The 25,891-nt window shown below is 35.1% G+C and overlaps 1 protein-coding gene across 4 annotated transcripts; it reads right to left on the bottom strand.

Annotated features, from left to right (window-relative positions):
• Window positions 1-1,793: 1,793 nt before the first annotated feature.
• LOC123691098 lies at window positions 1,794-25,483 on the bottom strand. Of its 4 annotated transcripts, none has more exons than XM_045635333.1 (14): window positions 22,181-22,515; window positions 22,018-22,083; window positions 13,712-13,879; window positions 9,224-9,320; window positions 8,442-8,498; window positions 8,248-8,357; window positions 7,582-7,812; window positions 6,624-6,806; window positions 5,955-6,130; window positions 5,509-5,712; window positions 5,055-5,279; window positions 4,586-4,804; window positions 3,289-4,482; window positions 1,794-2,432 (listed from the first exon to the last, which is right to left on the bottom strand). In XM_045635333.1, the coding sequence occupies exons 2-14, from the start codon at window positions 22,063-22,065 to the stop codon at window positions 2,372-2,374; spliced, it is 2,973 nt and encodes a 990-aa protein (XP_045491289.1). In that variant the 5' UTR covers window positions 22,066-22,083; window positions 22,181-22,515; the 3' UTR covers window positions 1,794-2,371. The 4 variants fall into 4 exon arrangements, with proteins under 4 accessions (XP_045491289.1, XP_045491290.1, XP_045491291.1 ...); XM_045635334.1 differs by having other exon boundaries at window positions 7,588-7,812; window positions 22,181-22,514; XM_045635335.1 differs by lacking the exons at window positions 22,018-22,083; window positions 22,181-22,515 and adding an exon at window positions 25,156-25,483.
• Window positions 25,484-25,891: the final 408 nt, after the last annotated feature.

Raw genomic sequence — 25,891 nt, 5'->3', positions numbered from 1 at the left:
TACCTACCCCAAAGACTAGCTCTTTGTTTATTAGATGTATTTGAGCAAACAATTTTCCAAATATCCCAAAATTCAATAAAATAAATAATAAATATTCAAAACAATTTGTCAAAAATGTATACTTATTTAATATAAGAATTATGCCACTCTGCAAACATTATTATTTATTACAAGACTAAATTAAACTATGACCATATTTTATTACAATTTTCTATATTTTACGTAGGATCTTAAAAACATAAAGCTTGTTTGTATTAAGTGCACTAGATTAATCAAGGTTTATTTTGTACGATGTTTTTTACTTATTTAGTAGTCCGTTAAATGATTAATAATAATTATACAAATAAAATTGTTTTCAATTTTGTAGTAGATAAGTTATTCAGGTATTTATATATAATATAATATAATATATATCATAAGGATTATATTATAAAGTATTTGATTACAACGCAATACAAAAGCACTATTTGAAGAACTTCCAACCAATAATGCCATGTCCACTGGCTTCTTTAATTTAATAATTTATATGCAGTATTTGTACAATAAATTATATTACAGCCAGAATACCGTCTACTACTTATCAATAGTGAAGAGAAGATGAAAAATATAACGAGGTTAGAAGCTTTATGCATAATACGCATATTTATATAAAGTCATTACATGCCATTGTACGCCCGTCTCGCAGCTACGCAAGAAGCGCGTAGCTGGGAGATATCGGCGGACCACCAGTACATTTGTCGCCTTCGCGGAACTGACCGCACTCTCCGCATGCTCGCGTCGCAGATTTGCGCCATTGCATCGGCAAGCCAAGTGGCCTCCTCCTCCACATCAACACCGTCACCCTGCGGCGTCGGGAGCCAGGCTTGCACTATGGCAGCTTCAATGAGAAGCTCCCTATCTAGGCTTCCAAGCGCCCAGCGCGGACGACGTTCACCAGTGGGGAATCGACTGTGAGCCGTCGAGGGCATGGAGACGCTGAACCTGATGTAGCGGTGGTCCGAAAGCGTCTCCACGTCCACCAGAACCCTCCAGTCCTGAATACAACGAGCGAGAACGGGGCTCGCGAAGGTGATATCTACAATAGAGCCACCCCTCTGTCGCACGCATGTCAGCTCTGTTCCGCGGTTAATAAGTGTTAACCCGGAGGCGACCGCCCAGTCTGCAAGCAGAGTACCTCGCACGTCACCTGCCCGGCAACCCCAAGACACGGACTTGGCGTTGAAGTCCCCGGCCAGGAGAACAGACATTGGCTGCGCGAGGTCGATCATATCTCTCAACACGACGAGGAACTCCTCAAAATCAGCGAGACAGCGATTTGGCGAGAAATACACCCCCACGACGGTGTATCCGTTAATTACCGCTGATACGCAGCCCCGTCGCCTGACCACTCGCTCTATTTGTGTACCGCCTTGTGCAACTAGTGTCACCAAGCTATCCAGATCACCCGCCCAGTTATCCCAGGCGGGGACATTGTACGGCTCAGACACAACCGCCACATCAATCTCCCACTCTGCCAGGCTTTGGAGTAAAAGGTCCTGGGACCTAGCACAGTGGTTAATATTGGCCTGTAGGAAACGCAGTGGGGCCATTACTGCGTTTCCATAGCTGCCTCCGTTTGCGGCACCTCAGCAGGCACCAGAGCAGAGCGTGATGGAACCTGAGCGCCATCTTTCTTCCGCATTCCGCCTTTTTTTGGCTTGGGGGCCTTACAGGCTAAGCTTCCAAGTCGATGTTCTGCTGGTCGCTTTGCTTCTGCACAAAGGGCGCAGTGAGCAGTGGTAGCAGAGCTAGACCAAACATTTCGAAATTCATCCATATTCTCTGGACTATAATATTGAGACTCGTTTAAATATAATAGTTACAATTGTTAAGAAAGGCTTTCACACGTTACCTCTCTATATAGAGTATAGACTAAGTGCGCACACCCGTGTAATTTTAACTCAAATCAATGGAGTAGCAAATGATATTTACAATTTATTTATAGATAATTACAGCAAATTATAAAAATAGGTTCTACGTTTAAATGTAGGCAATTCATCTAATTTGAATAAAGTTTATGCTGAACGTAAGGAAGGAAATGTTAAAAATGACGCTCATATACATAGGTAGGTATGCGTATAAAATAGGGTCAATTATATCGTTACATTCAAACGTTTGTCTTCTAATATAACATGTTATAATACTTAATAGAAATGATACTCTTCACACAATTTAAAATATACATAACGGACTATTTAGAGTAACGATCATTTTTTTCATAACTGTTTTAATGATTCTACTCTGAGAAAATAGAAATCGGATCTAAAAACTAAATTATGTTTACTATAACCCTGACATCATAAATTATTATCATTTATTTCACCTACATAAATTATAAATAACCAAGAGTTGCATAAGTTTTAACAAATGGAGCGTCACTCTCACAGGAATTCCTGCAAAGAAAAGAATATTAGTGATTATTATCAATCAAGTGTCGTTGTTTCCTGTGAAATTATTTCGAACCATGCTCCGTAATTTATTATCTTTCAAATTTAGTCATTCTTGATGATTAGAATAGTTTAAAAAAAATATATATTTAGAAAGAGGAAGAACTTCAAGTTACAAACCTTTAGGTAGAAGTCATTTATATATTTTATCGATTAACTTGATCGAGGTGCACAAAAAAACCAAATTGGAGGTGCAACACTGCAATAGGATCACAGAGGTCAGTGAATAGGATACTGTAATTTAAATTAACTTTTCTTTTTTATGGTTTAATTTTCATTAATAATCTTGTGCCTGTAGTAAAGGTGAACTGGTGCTTATATTTTTACCACTACATTATTTATTTTATTTTAAGCTAAAGATTCATATTCAAATAAGACACGTTTAATATTTATTTTAAATATCGTCATCAAAATTAATCTTTATAAAAAATTACAAAAACAAAACGAAATATAAATACTCAAAAATAAATAACTAAGCATAATTTTACTTTTACATGAAATGATAAAGAAAAATGTTTGAAGATATATTAGGTAGTTATATTCACTTACATTCGCAAAAAGATGTATTGATCGAAATAATATTATTCATTGTCTTGCGGATAAATAAAAATCATGAGATAAAATGTCCAATAAGTGTATTTACAAAGGAAAAAAAAAATACAAAAATAAAACTAGTACAACAACAAGAAATAAAAAAAAAACAATAATTCTATATTTAATGTATTACCAATATACAACATACACAGAACTATCTACTGTGACTTGTGCTACATGTATGCACTAAAATTCTTAATTTACTTACTCGTCTTCCCAAGGACAAATGTCATTCCTCTGTTTACGTTCACTGATTGTGCTTTTGCTATTACGCTTTACGATAATATCAGTTTCCGACACGGAAGATAGTTCGTCCCCATGAGCAATTGTTTTCACATTTTCAGACACCGATTTGGAATCCCCCGTCACCCTCTGTACCAAAGGCACTTTATCTACACTATCATCTTCCACTCCGATGTCTTCGCAAGTAGCTAGAGGTGCTATTGGATATCGGATCCCCTCCGAGGTCGATCGCACACTTTCTTTATCTGAAACTATGCTTAGAGGTGGCGACATAACTTCCGTACTTTTCTGACTTACAATAACACGCGTTGTAACGTTTTGCGCTGGAGCAGCATCGTGTCTATCGACATTACTCCTAATAGTATCTTCTGGAATATCTGATATTTCAGAAGATGTTATTATATTCTCTAATTGCGAGGCCGGATTTGTTTCTTTGACCAAAGATGTCTCTCGAGAGAATGGGGGAGTTGAGGTAACGTTATCATTTAAAGATTTTGTATTAGCATTTGGATCTGTGACCGCCATAGATAGTTCTTGACAAATTACATTTACATCATTATCATCAGTTTGACTATCTGGAATTTCGTCTTTTGAGCTATCAGTTCTTACTTCACTTGAATCTGCACTGACTTCAACAATAGCGCGTTCTACAAATACATGGCCAGGTTCAGTCGGAGTTACATCTGTTGAAGCGAATACTGAAGATGGTTCTTCGGAGTGTATCAGAGAGCGGCGTTCTTCAGGAGAGTTTGTTCTCGGAGGAGAGTCACCAGATTCTTCATCAGGAGCGGAACTCACACTGATCGTTGGTGTAGGATGGTGCGCTGTAGTTTGCGTATGAGAAACTGATGGTTGTATAGCGGTTATACGTTTTTGTCGAGGGGAATGTGGCGGTGAGGCAAGAGGTGCCAAATGTCTTGGTTCTACAGCAGAAAGTCTTCGTAGCGGTGGTGGCGCTCCTCGGAGTCCACCATCCAATGTACTTTGCTGAGGAAGCCGTCTCATTCTTTCTCCGCTTCCCACAGCTGCACTAACATCTGACGACGAACTGCCTGAATCAGCCGTAGAATCTTGTCGCCGTCTAACTCCACCGTAAGGTCCTTCTCGAGTTGAAGTTTCCCAGGGTAAGACTTCCGATGTCTCATCATCCAAAGGGTCTCTGTAATGCGTAATTTTTTTTAATTTTAATATGTGACAGTATACACAAAGATACTCTTCGACTTATTTTTAAAAACTCAAATGGCTTTTGAATGTAAAATTACCTGAAGGGAATGTCACAAAGATTAGACTGCGAGTGGCTATGCGGTGGTGGTTCAGGAGGACGCGGTGGCTGCACGGCGCACACTGCTAACTCATGTGCCGAACCGGACAGCGAGCGGTCAGACCCACGTCTTCTGGACAGACCTGTACCGCTCCCACTACCACCACTACCACTTGTGGAGCTAGGCTTTTTCTTCACTTGTCCACCAAAGTTGAAGAATCTGTTGGTGATATATTTTTGTATTACAATTAAGCCACAGGTTATTTTGTGATTATTAAATTACTCGAGATATATTGTAAGGCCATAGATATATTGTCGTAGATTATCGTTTTCTTCATATTGTTAAATTAGCTCTTAAATTATTTATAAATATAGTAATAAGCACAGATACAAATTGAATATTGAAATGGGTTATAATGACATTATGAGCTGAAAATTTCAATATTTTTTTAATTTAAAAATAAACTTACTTAGCCTTCTTCTGATAAACATTTCTCCCTTCAGTGAGGAGTCGTTGAAAGTGATCAGAACGTATAAAGCGAGGATAACAGTCCTTTTTCAGCAGCAGACCATACACGTGGTCTGCGGCGTGGTCGAGCGCGTAGCGGGAGCCGCTTCGACGCGCTTCTGCCACGCGCTCAGCGGTCGCACCGTCGATGTTTATCTCGCACGGTGCACCGGGTGTAAGGAATTCTCTGGAAAAGTTAAAGTTTTGTATAGATTTTGGGTAAAAATATAATGCTACTCAGCAAAATGTTATATGTATGATATGGTTTGGACACTACGCGATAATTCATTAACAAGTTGAGTGGTGATTATTTATATTTTATGAAGTAAGACAAATCATACCATTTCGTTAACCAATCTTACGTTAAGCATTTGGTACTTTTTAATATTTATTGAAATGTTTATGCTAAAACTTACTCGAAGATTTCATCAAGCTTCTTAGGTATTTGCTTAGTACTACTTCTTCGTAAATCCATAACAGCAAGCCAAAATCTAATATTTTCATGGGAATACTCTTTTCTAAGAAAACTTGTGAATTCTTGCAGACCAGTTGGATCTGACACTAGTTCTTCTATCGATAGTGCCCATCGCTGCACCCGTTTCTCACTAGGTATTTCAACTCTGAAATGGATTAATAAAAAATGAAAATCAATGAGGCAGTAAAGAAATTCATATTATGTACATACAAATAGCATTCATAGTAAAGTCTCGATTCTTATTATTATAATTATGTTAGTTTCATAAGTTTCAGTTAATGTTTAGGTTTAGCAAAACAACATGCATGAAAAATTATTTATATAAAAAAAAAAATTATGCTTTTATACTATGTCCATTATTTATGTAAAACGCAAAATTCTTCTTACATTGGGCTATTAATCTGCCAAAAGAGAGTGTCGTCGCTTATCCAAGGGTTGGAAGGTTGTGGTTGAGTAAGCCAAGGATCGTAAGGAGCATAGGTTTCTGAATACGCCATGAGCGCTTCCAAAGCCACCGAAGTTTTCACTCTTGTGCGATCCAGGCTTGCTTTGAGGTGTTCAATCTGCGAAAAAAAAAGTATTTTATTTTTAAATTTAAAAAAATCTATAAATATGAATATTTAAAATAAAGTCAGTTATGAAACGTCAAGTAATGCAGGAGCTTCGATTTTCTTGATGTTAATTACTTTTCACTTCGTTTAATAAACAAACCACAACACAACAACTGCTTTTGCACAGCAATTGCTTTGAAAAGTACATACATAAACAGAACAAACTGACTTTTAAGTAAAGTTCTCATATTATGTAGAAAATTTATAATCCGGGTAGTACAGTTATCATAATCCATGCGACTATCCATACTAATATTATAAATGCGAAAGTAACTCTGTCTGTCTGTTACTCAATCACGCCTAAACTACTGAACCAATTTGCATGAAATTTGGTATGGAGATATTTTGATATCCGAGAAAGGACATAGGCTACCTTTTATTGCGAAATATGTACCACGGGCGAAGCCGGGGCGGACCTCTAGATGATAATGTAAAGAAAACCTACTTCTCGTTGTAACTGTGGTATTGTCCGTTTCTTCGCCTTCGGTTGCCGGGAGCGCACTGGTACTGGGCAAGGTTCCAGCGCGCTCGGCACGCCGGGAGGCGGCCTCGCGACGCGCCAGTAGGCACGCTCTTGGCTGTCGCTGATTATTTTGTCACCCTTCTTCCGCTCTTTGGCTAGACGGACCTGGAACGGACAATGTACACAGAAATGTAACTGAAATCGGTTGTTATGCTAAATACTGACAAATGTGTTTACGGCTTTCAACCTCTAAAATCGTTAATTTTGGTGAACTTATTAAAATGAGGCAGTAAGAGTTAGTGACTTTTAATTATTTATTGGAAAATATGGCTTAACAGCACAGGGACGCTTTTGTTAAATGATTTCTGCCTTTAAGTAAATTGCAGGTACATGAAAGCCTTTGCATAAAGTTGAATGAAGAAGTATAAAGAATCTATCTAATCTATACATCTATACATATATAATAAATCTGTAGAAGGGTCAATTCTGTACATTGAAAATATTGAAAAATAAATAGCAGGGGGTGTTACTGGATCGATACCAAGCCCAAATATGTGATTAAAAATTTTTTTGTCTGTCTGTCTGTCTGTCTGTATGTGAAGGCATCACGTGAAAACTAACGGTTCGATTACGATGAAACTTGGTATAATTATACCTTATTAACCTGGGCGTAAAATAGGATACTTTTTATCCTGGAAAAATACGTAGAAAAAAAATTAATCTTAATTTTTCAGTTTTATCCATAGACGTTGTTCTGTAGAACCGCGAACACACGTTGCGTATTATTATAGGCCTAGCCGTATTTGGGTCCAATAGATATTTATAAGATGTCATGGTCAGAGTTACTCAAAATGGAGAAATAAACCATCCACGCGACATCCGCGCGGACGGAGTCGCGGGCGGAAGCTAGTTACATATAATAATCACAAATTTGAATTACCCGAACCTGTTCCTCAGCCTGCATGGTGATAAAGTCCCACTTGGCTGCAAGGTTCTTCTTGAGGTTAGCGAGTGCTTCCTGTTCGTAGTCCTCCAGGCCATGCCTCTGTTTGTTGCGGAGGGTTCGCTTCACGAGGTATATCGCGTACTCGATGTTGTCCGGGCCGAGCGTGGGTGCACTCGACCCGCTACCGGCCACTCGTGGCGCTTGCCAAGGCCAGTAGTAAGGGCTCTAGTGGATAGAACTGGCTGTTTAATTTGGCTGGCTTACAAATTGATTGAGGAACATTTGGTAGAATTATATATGTTTTTGAATACTGCACTTGTTCTTTTTCATTCGTTATCAGCTCGAATTGAAATAGTTTTTTAGATTCAAATAATGATGGATGGACCTGACAGGACCTGGTCTTAATTAAATTATTTATCTCACTTTAAAGTTATTTTAAAGCTTAGATTTCAAAATAAAAGGTATTATTTGTAATCTAAGTTTTAAAGCATATTTCTAGGAAGACAAAAGATTGAAGAATAGTGGTCATGCTTAACAAACTAAAATATCTAAATAAAGGGACATGGTTCAGGCATTGAATAGATTCGAATTCAAAAACTGTATGTGTTGTGAAAAAGTGATTATTTAATTAAAAAAGAAAAATGTAAAGACAATACTTACTTGAAATCGATATAGAGAAGAATCATCTTTAAAAACTAGATTTTTCAGATCGTTGACAGGAAAGAAGTAACCGTATTGACATAGAAGATTGCCTAAATTTACAGCTTCGACTGAAATAAGTAAAAAGAGACAATTTTATGTGGTGAACAAATTTAAAAGCTTTTTCAATCAAATAACATTCTAATGAAACTCACCATTTGTACCATCTTCATAATGAAATCTTTCCATTAGCCATTCGACAAGATCACATCCTGAAACAAAATAAATATGTACCTAAGGATTCTAATCGACATCATTATTCATTACGTTTTGGATATTCCATTTGTTATTGATCATCGATATAGATTACTAGATATATTATCAAATATATTATGTCATATATCGTTACGATATATAAATTATTGTTCGGATGGTAACTATGCTGATAATCCTATATCACGTTTTCATTGTTTACAATTATCGTCTATGTATTTCTTAGCTTCTCTACAGCTCATATTTTCTGAGCAATTGGTTGACACTACAATAATATTACTGCAGAATTGCAGATATGTCGAGTATGTCGAGTACTTGAATTTACTAAATAATGTTATGTGAAAATGGATAGAAAACAAAATCAATGGAAAATTAAATGCCTTTTCGAATATAGAATTGGAATAATAGTATAATAGCTTTATTAATTTTGATAAGAATGAAAATGATAACATTCCCAAAATCAAACAGAATATTTAAACTGCAATAAAATGCAAAAGTACAAAAATAAAACTACATGAAATGACCCAACTTAGCCAAGGAAAAGGAATGGTGAATGACCGAGGCCCATAAATAAGTTCTAGGTATTGATTTTACAATTAGACAGTCGTCGCTTGCGAGTCGAGACAACCATTTGATACAAGGTTCATATTGAACTCTTTAATCGAAATATGAGACTGCTCAACTATACAAAGATTCATAGAAAGTAATATCGCAAATGTCTTACCCATAAAAGCAGATGGAATAAAGGTGAGAAAGAGTTTTTGACTACGTATTGGTACACCTGTAACTGGATCTTGCATTTCCTTAACCAAACATTCCATCTGAAAAGTTAAATAAATTATTTAGTGCTAATTCTCATTTAACAATGCATAAACTCGAGAAAAAAATACATTTTTTTTCTGGAGTTTATGAAATTATAGGTAGTAAGAAATTAAATATTTTTGTTTAGCTATGCATCGGCACGAATTGTTTCGTCATTCGTGCATTCTTATAGAAAAGGCAAAATGAAACTTATTAGTATATTAAATTAAACGATTTCAACAAAACGAGGATGTTCTTTGTTCCACTGCACATTTTTTCGCTTTTCTATTATATTAGATATAATACCATATCTTTTTTGTAATTAATTTATCTTTGTTATCTCAAAGTCTCTTATTTTAAAAAAACATCTGAGGCTACAATAATTATTGAAGCATAAATAAAAGGTAAATACTTTTAAATATCAGAATACAAATAATAATAAATTGTACATTTATGAAAAGAATACTATGGTATCAACGTAATACTGAATACTGATATGAGCGTGGGCGTTACTGAAAATCAGTGCCGTGACTACATCACATATATCATGAATTGGCGTACAATTTCAGCGCAATTTGTCGCACGAACCCAATTCTAACTAATTTCTTTTATAATTATTATCATCCTTATATTTTGTTTTATCTTATTTAAAAAAAGCAATCGTGCTTATTTTTGATGCTTCTTTATACTTTTTCATTTTAACAATAATATCTGAAAATCTTAAAATTCCTTAACACGCGTCTTCATAAAATTGTGAAGGGCAATTGATGCTTATACAGCTTATCTCTAAGCGTCTTCTTCTCGCCGAGGACAAAGACCAAGCCACTGTAAGGGATGAGAGCCCTTATCATGAGGCTTTAAGCAAAGTCTGACGCGATATTTTTAAATTCTTAAACTTGGAAAATTTCTCAATGTATAACCATTGAATTGTGACCTATAAACTAGAGTGCAAATACAAATTCCAGCAGTTTTGACGTCAACTGTAGCGGAAGTAAGGATATTTCACAATTTCCGTCTCTCAATGAGAAGCTGTGAAACAATTTGTGTTGGTGCGAGTTTATATTTTCCATAGCTGTAGCGCCTGTAGCGATACATAATTTTAATTAAGAAAGACAAGAAATTTAAATAATCCTGTTTAAAATACTTCTCAACTTAGCTTCTCAATAATTAATCGTAGCTATACTGATACTGATAACAGTAAAATTGTCTAAATCGAACGAGGGTTCTGCGCACTATCTTTGTTCATTTATTATAAAATTAGACGTACAGACAAAGTTATACATCCTGTACGTCACTACACAATCGATTCCATTGCAATACAACGTATACAAATACAATAAATAAGGTGTGATAGTAATATTTGTGAAATGTTTAAAGCGTATACGGCGGGTATCTGAGCCGAGGCGCGAAGGCCAAGAAGGTGACGTCACAGGACGATCAATACTGGCCCCGCATCCCGGCTGCCACGAATCTTTACTTCACGAGCAATTTATAGGTACCTATTGCAAATAATATTTCATACCCTACTCAAAACTTTGTCTTTGATATGGCTTGCAATTTAATCCAAAATTAATTAAAACGATCGTAGCACGGCAAAGCACAAATCGCTGCGACAATCCGCTTATAGGAAATTAAATTTTGACGTGGTTAATTTTGTAGACGAAGTATTTTGGTAAAATTTGTTACGTTGAATATGACTATAGAACTATGAGTATGTGGGTTTTTTATTCGATCGTATTATATTATGTTTAGTTACAGTTTTTTGACTGACAGGCTACCGTCACCTACCGCCCGATTTGTTTTTGATTGTGTATGACCGTGAATTGACTTCTATTTCTTTTAAACAAGGTGTAAAATGCAAGTTCGTTGTTTAGGGCTCTTACGATTCAATGATTCGAGTGTCTTCGGAAATACGACAATTAGCGAAGATTTGCATGCGCATTATTAATTTTGGATAACTGTAGATACCTAATTGTAGTAAATTCTTATTTCATTAAGTATTTATTAACTACCTTCTTGTTTCATATATAACGAGAATTTGCGCTTTGTTTTGTATGAGTAATGTTTATTTCTTTATAAACTCTAAGTAGGTCAATTAAGATCGTTTAATTAATATGTTTTACACAAGGACTAATTTTCAATTAATTACGAGTTAAGGAAGAATATAGAAAATAAATATATAAACAACGGCACTAGTACAACCCCAAAGGGGAAAAATCTTCTTTTAAAAAAAGTTTTCTTTCTTTATAAATCCGATTTAAAAAAGAAGGCGATATAAAAGTATTAACAGCAATCATTGCTACAAGCGTAATCCATGTTTCCGCGGTATTATGTGTGCCGGTTATTGTTCAACCCTCATTTTGTATTGTTGTACGCTATCCCGAAGCCTTACAAATTACAATACGAATGGGGTACAATAGGACAATAGAGTATGCCAGCGCTGAGTAAATAAAAAACATCAAACATTATAATTACGAAAATGTTTTCATTGCTTTAAAGAGATCTTCTTGAAATATTACAAGTTTTATAAAAATAAATTTTTCCCTAACCTACATGTTATGCCAGGCATTAATCTGGAAAGGTACAAACACAGAACATACTTTTATATATTGTTCTGTGGGTACAAACGAACTGCGCATGCTGGTAATAAAAAAGTTACGTAAAATGTTTCTACAGGATATTTTTGTTAATACCATGAGATTATCTAGTGCGCTATAATTTTCATACTTATCTTAGTTTTACGTAGGTACATCAAAAATTAGAAGCAAGGTGAAGCATGCGAGATAACGATCAAATTGGGCTAAGCTGGACTTAATGTACCGTGTGTGCTGTTTCGCTTAGGTATTTGAACCAGCACGTAATTTTTTGCTTTTTACCCAAGGCCAATTTATATGCATAGGTGTGTCTAATTAGAAAAACTTAGTAAAGCGTCAATATTCATGCTCAAAGTAATAATATCTCCCTTGTTTAGCACCTATTACTTGAAGCATGTTTTGAATATTTTTTAAATCATGAATAGAAACATTTCTAGAAGCGATGTTTTTATTTCCTCTACAGTTTGTCTCCATCAATTCTAATAAGAATTTCGCTTTCTCTTTATTCATCCACTTAAATATTTTGTGACTAATATCAGTTTTCAAACTTTTCGCAACTCCTGGGTGGAGAAATCAGGAAGCACAGTCAGGAAGTGTCTGTTTGCATGTTACATTTTTAGTTTGATGGTTTTTGGAAAATAAATATTATATCTATCATTTTTAATTTATTTTATACATATAGGATGCATATCTAGGCACTTAGTCATCTTGTCGATTATTTGTTCTCCTTGAGATGATCTGCAGTACCTACTTCTCACTTATCGTTATTCAGATCGCGTCTCGAGAGTTATATGGATTAGAAGATCTATTGTGCATACAATAGATACTATAATATCCAATTAGCATTGAACGTAAACGATACGATACAAAAAATTGAAATTGAAATTAAATCTTCAAAAGAGTCGGGTCGTTAACCTCGCAATTTTATTTTTTAAATAATATCTCAGTGTTATTCAGTCACGAAACATGCTAGAATTTACACGCTCGGATTAAATTCGTGGAAACGTACGTTGGATCATATTGTTGCATTAACATTTTGAAAGAATTTTTAAAATGGGTCCAGTAGTTTATGAGCCTATTCATTACAATCAAACAAACTCTTTATAATTTTATATTAGTGTAGATTATTATATTATAATATTAAGTGTAGATGTAGAACTTGTAGAAGACAATTATATTGTGCAGTGGAACAAATGACGTGATGTTATTCGTCATCTATTAACTCGTTTGTTGAATTAATTAGCTTACGTTTCTAGCGATGCAGTAAAATGTTTTAAATTCTAGAATGGCGAAACCGTTCATTAATTAAGATAGAAATCAAAGAACCGGTACAACACGTATATTTACGTTTGCAAAAGGGATTATTTATTATCTATTAATTAATGATGAATGACGAATGTTTGATAAACCTAATTTTTATAATACTGTTAACATGTTCATATAAAACAGTGATTAATACAGGAAATTAGACGTGCCGAATTAATTGCATAACTAATTACTTCTACCTCATATATTTATAATTAATTACCTAGGTATTTATTATAAAAACGATACATATTATTTTTAATTTAGCATCAATAGATGTTTGTTTATTATGTTAAATATATTCTGCGAGCAACAGCATGTTTATAATATTTAATTAGTCTAATGAGCACATGCATAACGCGGATTTGCATAGATAACAAAACATTGAAGATCTACCAAAATGAGGGTAAGTATACGCGTGTTGCAACCACCGTCATTATTCCATATCACAGTTATTCGGCAATTATAGTCATAAATTTATAATCTGTAGCAGTGTGATAATCTGTACTGACCTTATCGAAGGCGAGGGGTCTGTGCCTCGGCACGTCCGCGAGTTCCATGGCGTCGTTGGTGCGGGGCGAGGAGAGCGGGCGCGGGGGCTGAGCGCGCGCCGCTAGCCGACCTCCATGGGCGTCTGCATGGGCCGCATGCCGCTCGCGCCCGCGCTGCGCCCCCGACACCTGTCACCGCCACCACCATACACTATAACACTCGACTTTTTTATAGAGGGGGCACGACTTGGACTGGCGCGGGCGCCGCATAGATTTAACTACGTAATACGTACTAAGGTCCAAAAGGTGACGTTCAAATACAAAGGTTTAAAGACATTTATTCCCATTAAGACATTAAGTCACTTACATGAGAAACTTAAATTTTAAACATAGGTATTTATAAAAAATATCATTCGTTAGTTAAAAATTTAGAGTAAGTTACATACTATAAACATAAGTTTAGGTTAGGTACTCATTCATTGCATTCAAAGTTTGAGCGTGTGGTCTTCCAGGATGTGTTTCGCTAATTGTTTTTTGAATACAATGAATGAGTTTACACTTTTTAATTTGCTTGGCAATCCGTTATAGAAACGTGCTCCCTCGTATGTTGCCGTTCGCCTTCCATAATTCGTTCGGATCTTCGGGAGGGCAAGATAGCTAGCTCGTCTATTAGGATAGTGGCGATTTGATGTTGAGAATATTATATTTGTATTTATGTTTTTATGTAGCGCTTTGTGGATGAACATACACGTATTATAAAAGTATAATTGTTTTAAATTCATTATTTTAGTATCGTCGTAGATTTTATTTGTAGAAGTTAAAAAAGGATATTTAAAAATGGTTTTAATAATTTTATTTTGTAAAATTTGTAGTGGCGCTAATTTATTTTTGTAAGCGCTACCCCATACTTCTATTAAATACATTAGGTGAGGTTTGACTAACGTGTTGTAGATGGTGTGGCGTAATTTATGAGGAATGCAAGAAGTGATATTACGCAGAGATCTAAGAAGTGCTGATAATTTATTTTTTAGGTGGTCGATGTGATAATTCCATTTTAGAGAGCTGTCGATTCGCAAACCTAGGTATTTCTCGTGGGTTTTATGTTCTAATACAACACCGTTAATTTTAAGTGGAGCGTGTGGTGGAATAATTTTGTTCTGAGCTTTGAATTTAATATAACACGTTTTAGATATATTTATTGTTAGTAGATTGTATTGAAACCATTTATTTAATTTATTTAAATCGTTTTGTGCTTGCTTTATCATGTCATGTATAGAGGGACCAAAATAAAACAGACAGGTGTCATCCGCATAAAGTGTTAGATGACCATTTAGTTTTAAATCTTGTAAATTATTAATATAAATTAAAAAAAGCAATGGGCCTAAAATCGAACCTTGTGGTATGCCACACGTAATTGGTAAGGGAATGCTATTGTAGTTATCTATTTTAACGATTTGTGATCGATTTTTTAAATATGATTTCAGCATGTCTAGTGCTTTACCAGTAATGTTAATGGATGCTAATTTCTTTATTAAAAGTTCGTGAGAAACGGTATCGAAGGCCTTTTGTAGGTCAATAAATACTCCCAAAACTAAATTTTTTGCGTCAATGTTCTGTTTTATTTTAGTAGTCAGTCGCTTCGTTCACGCTTAAACCTGTAACCGAAAATACTGTTCTCAAGGCATTACAAACTTTAAAATCACAAGCGGTAGGAGTGGATGACATATCTCTTGACATGCTAAACCTCACAGTTTCCAAAACGCTCCCAGCCATAACGCACATAATAAATTCATCATTTAAAACAAATACATTTCCTGAACTTTGGAAAAGAGCACTAGTCCAGCCAATACCAAAAAAAGAAAATCCAGTGACCTCAAAAGACCTGAGGCCAATCAGCATTCTCCCTTGTCTGTCAAAAGTTATCGAGAGGATAGTGCACGGCCAACTAACTCAGTACTTGGAGCAGAATGGATTACTTTCAGACCTACAGTCTGGGTTTAGGAAAGGTCGAGGTACTGTCTCTGCATTGACCGAAGTTGTGGATAACATTTTGACCGCGCAAGATTCGGGCCTGAGCACTGCTATTGTCTTTCTTGACTACACTAGAGCCTTCGACACCATCAATATACCATTACTTTTATCTAAGATGTCGTTTTACGGGTTAAGCAAGGAAACAGTCAGTTGGTTCAGTAGCTATCTCAGCAATCGTACACAAACAGTAGCGCTTCGTAAGGAGGACGGGTCGGTCGTGTACTCTCAGCAAAGGGTGGTAACTAGGGGAGTCCCACAGGGCTCCATCTTGGGCCCACTTCTCTTTATACTATATACCTCCGATATCACCAGCGAGATAATGTATAGTCGATACCATCTTTATGCGGATGATATTCAATTATACATCTCATTCCATCCGTCCCGAACTCCTGAAGCTATTGCTGAGCTAAACTCGGACCTGATGCGCATATCAAAGTGGTCGGAGAAAAACTCACTTGTCCTTAATCCTACAAAGACCAAATTTATGGTTTTAGGTACACCGAGGATGGTCGAAAAAGTGATTGGATACGATTTAACAGTAAAAATTGAAGGGCAAACTATAGATCGTGTCGTAGAAGCTCGTAATCTTGGAGTTGTATTCGATGAGAACCTCAGATTCGAAAAGCACTTCCACACAACTATATCGAACTGTTTCTATAGGTTAAAGCTACTATATCGCATCAGAAACTATATCACCACACCCTTACGTATTAGGCTCTGTGAGGCACTAGTTCTCTCGAAATTTAATTTCGGAGATACTATGTACGGTGCAATGTTGCTAGCAAGGACCAAGAATGCCATACAGCGGGTTCAAAATGCGTGTGCTCGGTTCTGCTGGGACATACCGCCAAGAGAACATGTTACGCCATATCTAATCCAGGCAAAAACCCTCAATATGGAACGACGCAGGCGCCTTCACTTCGCTGTGATGCTTTTTGAGGTGGTGACGTCACAGATACCAAAATACCTTTACAATAAACTTAGGTGGGTAGGTGATGGCACACACTTCACAAGAGCATCAACATACATGATGGTTATGCCCAGATACCATACAACCGCCTTTAGAGGCAGCTTTGTATACAACGCAACTAAGTGTTGGAATAATCTACCGCCGCCGATACGTGAATCAATGTCTAAAAATTCTTTTAAACATAAATATAAAAAACATTTGATTAACGAATTCGTCGGAAAACCTTAGTTGCGTTGTATATAACGCAAACAAAGCCGAAAGACATTGTATATACACGTATTATATAGTATGCAATATAGTTGTATTTTTTAATTTCTTATATTTATAAACTATGGTTATTTATATATATGTATATTAGTGTATTAGTTGAATTTTTTAATGTATTATATAAGTATATGTAGTTCACAATATGGGTAATATAATCGTATTATATTATATTCTATACATGCAAACATATAATTATTTTTTTTTTCTAAATTAATTGTTTAATTAACCGATAGCAGAGAGAGACACTTTAGACTTAAGCGTTTTGTTGTCTGGTGGGGCCCTGAAAACCAGCGCTATGCTGACCACATCGGCATAGCATATGCTGAGCGGCCTTACCCTTTAGGTCGCCAGTCGCCACACAAATTATATTAGTTTTAATTTTTATGTTTGTTTAATTTTAAGAGTGTATTTTGATTTTGTTTTTTGTTTCTTTGTTTGTGTTGGTGGTGGTAATTTGGTGTGCCTAATAAAATTTATTTTATTCTTTATTCTTTATTCTTCTTATTCTAAATACGTACGTATAAACCTAATGTTTATTTATTTTTCTATTTAATTCACGTAGGTGATTGAAATAAAAATGCTTACGTTATCAAATTATAATTATAATGTGATTATATTAGAAGATAGATAATTTCATATGTTTTGTATCAGTGCCGGCGTGAGGGCCACTGACAAAAATATTGTGCCCCGGGCGAAATGGGCGGTATGGCGACCATTTGGAATCGTCCGAAAAGTATGGCATGGCGATTTTCGTAAATGGCTGCACGACGATGATTACCTGTGCAAAAGTTAGCCTGGTTGAATTGTTTTTTTTAAATCAACACATTCGCGTCGGTATGGCGGGCTGTAAGTCACACCGGAAAAGTATGGCATGACCATAGGCATGACACTACCGCCTACTTCTTTTTTATGGGCTATCGGTAAATTCTAAAATTTTTGTGTTACAAATCGTTTGACTTTCGCTATTTTTCCGACGAATTCGACTAACGCCCACGCGACTAAGCCGCCGGTACCAGCGTTCACACCATTATTTTTCTTTTTGTCATTGCGTACTAAGACCCCTTTTTTTTTTATTTTTTTTTTATTTTTTTTTTTTATTTTTTTTTTTAAGTGGGGAAATCTTGCATAGATACCCACGGCGTCCGGGGAAAGGGCCGCGGGTTATGTCGGATTCCTACCGACCAAAACCCCACTGTGTTCCGTCAAGCCACATAAACGACGGGGCCACGGGTATAGGTAGAATTCTTCCGTGACCCCATCAGCAGCTGCCCGTCTCCAGGCCGACACAAACTATGAGCCCGCCAGCTCTTAACCTCATAGGGCGGCGTGAACGGAGCGTACTAAGACCCCTGTAGAACCGCCATACTGTTACAAATGACTCGAAATTTTGTGTCAATATCTCCCTGTCTATTTTTGCTATTTTGATAGATCTCTTATATAGGCTTAGGTAGGTATGTACTTAGTTTAATTCCTTTATTTAATATATGCATTAAATTTGAATCAAAATAAACAGTATTATCATTGAGATATGTATTTCGTATACGGTAGGTATACCTATACCTACCTATACAGGGTTACTTGTAAAACACCAGCAACCTCGCAGGACAAGATAGCTAACATCATAAGTAACAACATTTGTTCTACGACTTTTGGAATAACGCAATAAATTATTTTTAAATGATTTTTTAAGTTTTTATTGTACTATCCTAACATTTGTAAGTCTATGTTCTATTCATTATCAAAAAGACGACGCGACGCCCCCTTCCCCTCTCGTTCGCTTCTTGTTAACGTAATTTTTAGGATGCGCGTAGAGTTTATAATATTGAAACGGAAAATTGAATAAATATTTATTTTTGAATGAAAATAAAATCTAACAAATTATCAAAACTCGTAGAACAATTAATTTTGTTACTTATGATGTTAGCTATCTTGTCCTGCGAGGTTGCTGGTGTTTTACAAGTAACCCTGTATATCCTTGTTTACACTGAATGCAATGTATTGTCATACATTGCGGTTACTTCCAAATTCTATTTAAACTGATTTAGTGTCTAAGTACGTCTACGTTTGGTACCGCATTTATAAGCTAGTACCTATTATTTATTGTGGAATTGAATTTTTATGTTTGACGTGATTAGATATTATATTAATATTTAATTAATCCAAGTAATAACTTTTCATTCTTCTATAAGTATCTAACAGTCATGGGCTTGAGAAAAACAAGTAGATTATAAATATGTTGATGCTTTTGAACACATTTACCAATACATCATAACGTGATGATTCCTCTAAAAAGGTATGTAAGTACCCCTACATCAGGTATCTTTGCATATGTAGGTATGTCATAAACAAAAGAGGAAGAACTGACGGAGAAATTTTCTACATTAAAAAATAAGATTGATACAATTTTGTACTAGAGACAATGTGCCTTTCTATTAGCATACGTCAAGCACAACCCCACTCGAAGTAGTGAGCCGGGATGATAGATGCGCTTGACATTAAAATGTATGAAATGGGTGGCTATTTGCTACTAGTACCTCATCTAAGAACTCCAGACTTTACTTGAACTATTAAGTTAGGTACCTCTAACCTCACGTTAAAAGGTTGTTACCTAAGGTTGTTACCTATGTTATTAGTACTGTTTTTTAAAAGTTGATAAATTAGCTATTTTTTCATTCCTACTTTATCTACATGTTAAATAAATTATAAATTTTGATCAATTTATCTCTATATTATTGGATACATTAATTTATAGGTAGATCTATTTTTATACCGCATGATTCACATTTTCAATCAAAACCAACCTTGTTTTCAATGGCAGATGACATTTTCCTAACTATTTACGCAAGTGACAAAACAAATGACTCATCATTGCAACATTGCAACAAATAAGAATCACGAAACTGCATTATTGCATACAGATGACAAATTAAGCCAAATCCATACTAATATTATAAATGCGAAAGTAACTCTGTCTGTCTGTCTGTTACTCAATCACGCCTAAACTACTGAACCAATTTGCATGAAATATGGTATGGAGATATTTTGATACCCGGGAAAGGAAATAGGCTAGATATTTTGATCTCCGAGAAAGGAAATAGGCTACCTTTTTTTTGCGAAATATGTACCACGGGCGAAGCCGGGGCGGACCTCTAGTATGATATACGTTAACGATTTGGCTTGCTTAATTGTTTATAGATTCAAACATAAACGTTACGAAAATAAAACTATAATGTGGATAGAATATATGAATATAAAATAAAATAATACATTAATTTCAAATTTAATAAATGTGTGATATCGATAGAAAGATCATGACCATAACCCTCCAAAGGATTCAAAAGAACCTATAAAAGTTTTAGAACCAAAACCTAAATAAAAAAAAAAAAAAAAAAAAAAAACAAACAAAAAAAAAAAACAAATTTTATGTCATGACATATAACATTAAAACTCTATCTTCTCACGAACGTCTAATTGAACTAAACGAAGCTCTGAAAAATACAAGATACGACATAATAGGAATATAAATAGGATAAATAGACGCCATAAAAACAAAAAATAAAAACAAAAAATTAATAAAAAAAAAAAAATATATATATCTATATATATAGTATAGAGAGCTACACAGGCCTTACTGAGAGAGTTAGTTAAGTTAAATATATATATATATATATAAGTTAAGTAAATATATATTATACATATATAGTAAAATATATATTAAGTTAAATATGATATTAGAGGACACCCACCTATATATCGTTTATACAAGTTTATGCACCAACCGAAAATGCAAAGAAGAAAAGGAGGAAGACCTTGCGCAAGATGGAAAGATGACTTAGTTAAAGTAGCCGGTGTGGATCGGTTGGAATTAGCCAAATCTAGAGAAGACTGGACAGCCTTGGAGGAGGCCTTCACCCGCAGAGGGGTTCTAGCAGATGAACAAACTTAGATACACAGTAGATCGTAATTACTTTTAATCATATTTTGCTACTAATACTTTTATTTTTAAGTTACATTTATTTTTGTTAACGATTAGCACTGTCTAGAAATAAAAGGCTTTTTTATTTTTTATTTTTATTTCTTTTATTTTTTATTTTTTTATTTTTTATTTTTTTATTTTTTATTTTTTTTATTTATTATCGATAGAAAGATAGCTCACTGGTTTTTATTGGAAATAATTAAAATAGTGAGTCAAGAATACAAGTCTAAAATAGTCCAATGAATAATAAACCAGTCTAGTAGCTAGGAAAAAGTGGATCAGCACACCCATTGATTGGCTGTTTAATTATGTATACCATTAGCCGACGAGAACACTGAATAAGTGAAAGACACAACATAATATGTGCACATAAAATAGTGGTACAATCCTTTTTACAGGTGAAAATGAAAGTATGATTGCAAAGCGTCGATTTTAAAATGGAGAGCTCAACCGAGATCTCATCGAATGCCAGATTTTATTACAGTCTATTTATGTTGTAAACCAATGTTTACGAGCGGCTTTAAACATGTTTTCAAACAAACTCACTCGCTTCATTGCACACATACTTGGAAAACATCATTCGACGCTTTCGCATTCAGCTTTCTGTAGCATTTATTTCCATCAATGAAACGGAATGAAAGTAAAACATACTATACGATACTACTAAGGTCATATCTGTTATGAAGGAATTGTGAATTCATAATAGGGTTTATCTCTATGGTTTACAGTTTTACACCTATTACGAGCAATATATAAAAACGGTTTTATAACGAGGAACAATGCTATGACAAATAGTCTGTTTATAACATTTGTTTACATGATATTGTGGAAATATATTCCAAATTGAGTCATTAAGTCATTAATATTTATGTACATGAACATTATATCATTTACCTTGTCAATGGCATATTATAAATCAATAGGTAGGCCTAAACTTCATAATTCATATTGAAACCCTAAGTATTAACTTACTATTAATTGTTACTTCTTATTTCTAAAAAAATTTTAGGTATCATGTACTTAGTTATAGTTATTAAAATTAAGTGTTATATCATTTTAATTAACCAATATATAAAAAAGTACCTTGATAAGCCATGTCGATGAATTAACAAATTCATCAATAGATGACATTTCCTATCAGTGCATGATCTGAAAGAAATAAAAACAAACACTGCTAACAACACGACCTCTACAAATGGTCACCAAATGGTACCTAATAATTCAACACAATTAACACTTGACTAACCTTTTTAAACTAATCGGAGGGAATCATATTGAGACAATGTGCGTCAATGAGCTCATTGATCCCAGGATGACACACGAAGTTGAACTTCAACTACTTACGGACATTTGTTTCAACACTATTTGACTAAATAAATAAGATTTTCCGAGACGAGAAAAAGATAGATCGCGTCTAGAAACAGTTGAATTATTTGACAAATTACTATTTTGCTACAAACGACGAACGCGCGACGAATCGCAATATCATCTGATAATACAGATAACGCTACGTCTAAAATCTCATCTTATGTCGTAAATTTTAGAGTCTCAGGGGAATTTCGGGGCTTAAGCACCTTTAGATAATTGAGATAAGTGGACTCCGGCGTGCAAGAGCCAGCCTCAATGGATAATAATGATGTTTAAACCTAGTTAGCTCGCTTCATAACAAGCTTCATAGTTTAGACGTTAATATTACATATTCATAGAACGATTACCCTAACTGCATAAGTCAACCTTGTTGTTGCTCATTATTGGTATAAATTATCCTCGCATCCTTATCATTTGCTTACAGAATTTAAGCATACTATAAATATACTATAATTATCTACAATCTACACATAGGTGACTAAAGAGATATTGTCGTAACTAGAAGAAATAAAAGAAAAATGTGAAAAAATTATTAAAGTTATATTATTCTGAAGTTTTTTACTGATCATGATTTGTTTTTAATTCTTCCGTTCATCAGTTTTAAATATAGGTACGTTTTGTTATATATCTACAGTCCATAAACTTACATTTAGCAACTCAATTGATTTATAAATATTTTTAATTTTTATAATAAATTAAAGATCACATGCGACAGTGAGACAAATGACTGTGAACATAAAATAATTATCTATTAATGAATACGGGCTTTAAATGAATACACATACTCTGTGAACACTTTCTCATAAAAGCTTATCCTTCGTATCTTAAATCTTAATAAGTATGAAGTGCAGAGAATAATTATGTTTAATTACATATGCATAGCTTGAATTAGAAATGAAACTGTAGCCTGCAGGTCGTGTGTGAGGAAAGGAAAGCAATCTAGACACATTAATGGTGACTATGTATGGAGTGTAATACGACTGCTTTATCTTGTCAAGTTACAGTCAGCTGCGATAATATTGATATTAGCAGGTTTACTTAACTGTGAATCAGTTTCTTGGAATATGTGAAATTGAATCTAAAAGACAATGCATGATACAGATTTATTCATATCAAAAGGACATGTTATAAAAATGAAAATAGAATAATTGCGACACTGTTTTCAGTCCGAGAATAGTGAAAATAACAAAGGATAATCAAATAACTGATTTTAGTATCACATAGAAAATTATATAAATATATATGCATAACTATCAGTTAATCATAATACTAAATGCATATCAGGTCTTTGCATAATATTATTTTACATTTTGGCAGTCAGTCTCTACCTACGTTAAAATATTATCCCTGTCGAATGCGAAAGTTGTGTAAAGGATTTGTTTACTTTCATTTTTTCCTGTTATACATTATTATCCAACTCGTTTCACGATTTCCTCCTATAATTTTATAATTCAGTTACAATTTATTATACAACATTGTTGACGTTGATCTGCGAGACTGCACTAAGGCGTGCAATTAACTGTGAAACATAACAGGGACACATCTATTTATATGTATAATATAATTTACATTGTATATAATATAGATAGATAGATGATAGATGCACTAAATTTACAAATAAGTGTGTAATGAGTGCCCAGTAGCTACGTAAGTACATAGAGTCGACATTCTACGAAAATATACTTTTTTCTAATGTTTTATAGTTATCAATAATCATAAGAAAACATTGTTAAGATAATAAATAAAGGATTAAAACATGAAGGCAATACATAATAAAAATACATAATAAATAAAGGATTTTATGCCGTGAAAATTGCCTACCTCACTCTTGATGGACCCAGCACATAAAGACAAGCTTCTGACGAAAGAGACGTCTCTTCCCATGGATACATTGGTACATTTCTAAATCAGTATCTCGTTCAATTCGATGTACATAGTCGGTATTAATCAATTAACACCTATAATACTGAACGGCCATTGCTTGGCCACTCAGTGTGTTAATTGCTTGGAAAATCTTTGAAAATGTTTATTTGTTGAGCTATTTATAGAGAATCTAAACTACAATTTACTCTAGTAGCAATAATTCTTAAAATCATTCGAGGTAGAACAAAAAGTTTTGATTTTAACCATTTTGGCGATAATAAAAGATTTTATTGGGTTATTTTTTTCATACGGGTCTACGGGTCTACGAACAATAATACTAAAATTAAAAATATCACCAGCATAAAGTTCATTAACTAAATCATTCCATATCATCTACTTACTTGATAAAGTAATTTATATAAATATAAAAACTATAAGTATGTATATTTTAGCTTTTGTATCAATAATTATTATCTATAAATCTGTGACGTAAAAACGCGTTAACAAATCGTAGAACTCGTAGAGGTCAAACTTAGTTACACGCAAGTCTACACTAGAAAACAAAATGGCCTGAAATATTTACTTGTCTTAAAATAATAATATATTGTAGGTATACTATAATATATTTATATATTTTTAGTAGCAGGTATATAATATGTTTACATTATATTCATATTCCGAGTAAGTAGTATGATCTCTATTTATTTATTTTAAATGAGTGTAATTTTCTATCGGTCGTAAAAATGAACGTAATTAAACGTTCCTTTGGTAAAAGATTTTCTCGAGGCTGGCTGGGTGAGTGGTCGAACGGGGTTTGGCAAAGCGCCCATTATGTAACACCCACCTACAGCGCCTCTCCAAGAATTCACTTAATCTTGAGGCAAAAGCGAGATCTTAGTTAAGTCTCCGCTTGCTATGGTGAAACTTAAAAGTTTAATCGATAAATTGCAAAACATTTAAAGCTAGTTTATATAATAAACAGTAACTAACCAACAAGGCATGAGAGCAGTCGAGGGTGGAACACACGGTGATTATAATCACAGAGGCCGTATAACACCAGTATTTTGAGTCCAGAAAGTAGTCGATATCAGGAAACGGGTCCCGATAAATGTTTTGCCCGATAACGTTACCTACATATTATGTTCATGTAGGGGGGAACGCGAACGTCCCGGCGACGGACGAGGCTAGCCGGCGCTAGGGTATGGGCCCGGATACTTTACCTAGCGGCGGCGTAGCGGGGCGTGTGCGTAGGGCGAGGTCTCGTCGCGCGGTCGTCGGGCGCGGTCGTTCGCTGCGGTCAGCGGTCGCGGCGCGGCGCGGCCATGACGGCAGCGCGGCTCCCGGGGGCGTCTCGCGCACTGCCGCTCGCCGCTCGGGGCCGCCGCGCGCCGCGCGCCGCCGCCGGCCCGCGCACGCGCCCTGCGCCCGCCCGCCCAGCTCGCGAATTGATCAGCCGGATTCTCGGTTGCGATGAAATTTATGATAGGTCGTGGATCCTATTATCGACGATATCTCGTTTCACGTTAGCCAAGATTGACACGATATATTATTATTTACAAACAATACATTGACGATAGTCGTGTAAAGGGGCGAATGTTATGCATTAGTTTGTATCAGGCTAAAGATTAATTAATTCCGTGCCTGCGGTTTAAAGTACATACGCTCATCGTAGCGATTTCTTTAGCCTACAAACCTGCCTTTTTACGGCTTTTCATGCAGAATCGTT

The sequence above is a fragment of the Colias croceus genome, chromosome 4 (assembly GCF_905220415.1).
Source record: "Colias croceus chromosome 4, ilColCroc2.1".
In the NCBI taxonomy this organism is placed as follows: Eukaryota; Metazoa; Arthropoda; class Insecta; order Lepidoptera; family Pieridae; genus Colias; species Colias croceus.
Note: the sequence above shows the minus strand (reverse complement) of the source record. Positions and strands in the feature narration are given on the sequence as shown.

Coding starts and splice junctions, on each gene's coding strand:
- LOC123691098 (XM_045635333.1), bottom strand. CDS start 22,065: ATGTCATCTATTGATGAATTTGTTAATTCATCGACATGGCTTATCAAG. Junction 9,321..13,711: donor GACCCCTCGCCTTCGATAAG/GTCAGTACAGAT, acceptor TTAACTTTTCAG/ATGGAATGTTTGGTTAAGGA. Junction 5,280..5,508: donor AAGCTTGATGAAATCTTCGA/GTAAGTTTTAGC, acceptor TAACTTTTCCAG/AGAATTCCTTACACCCGGTG.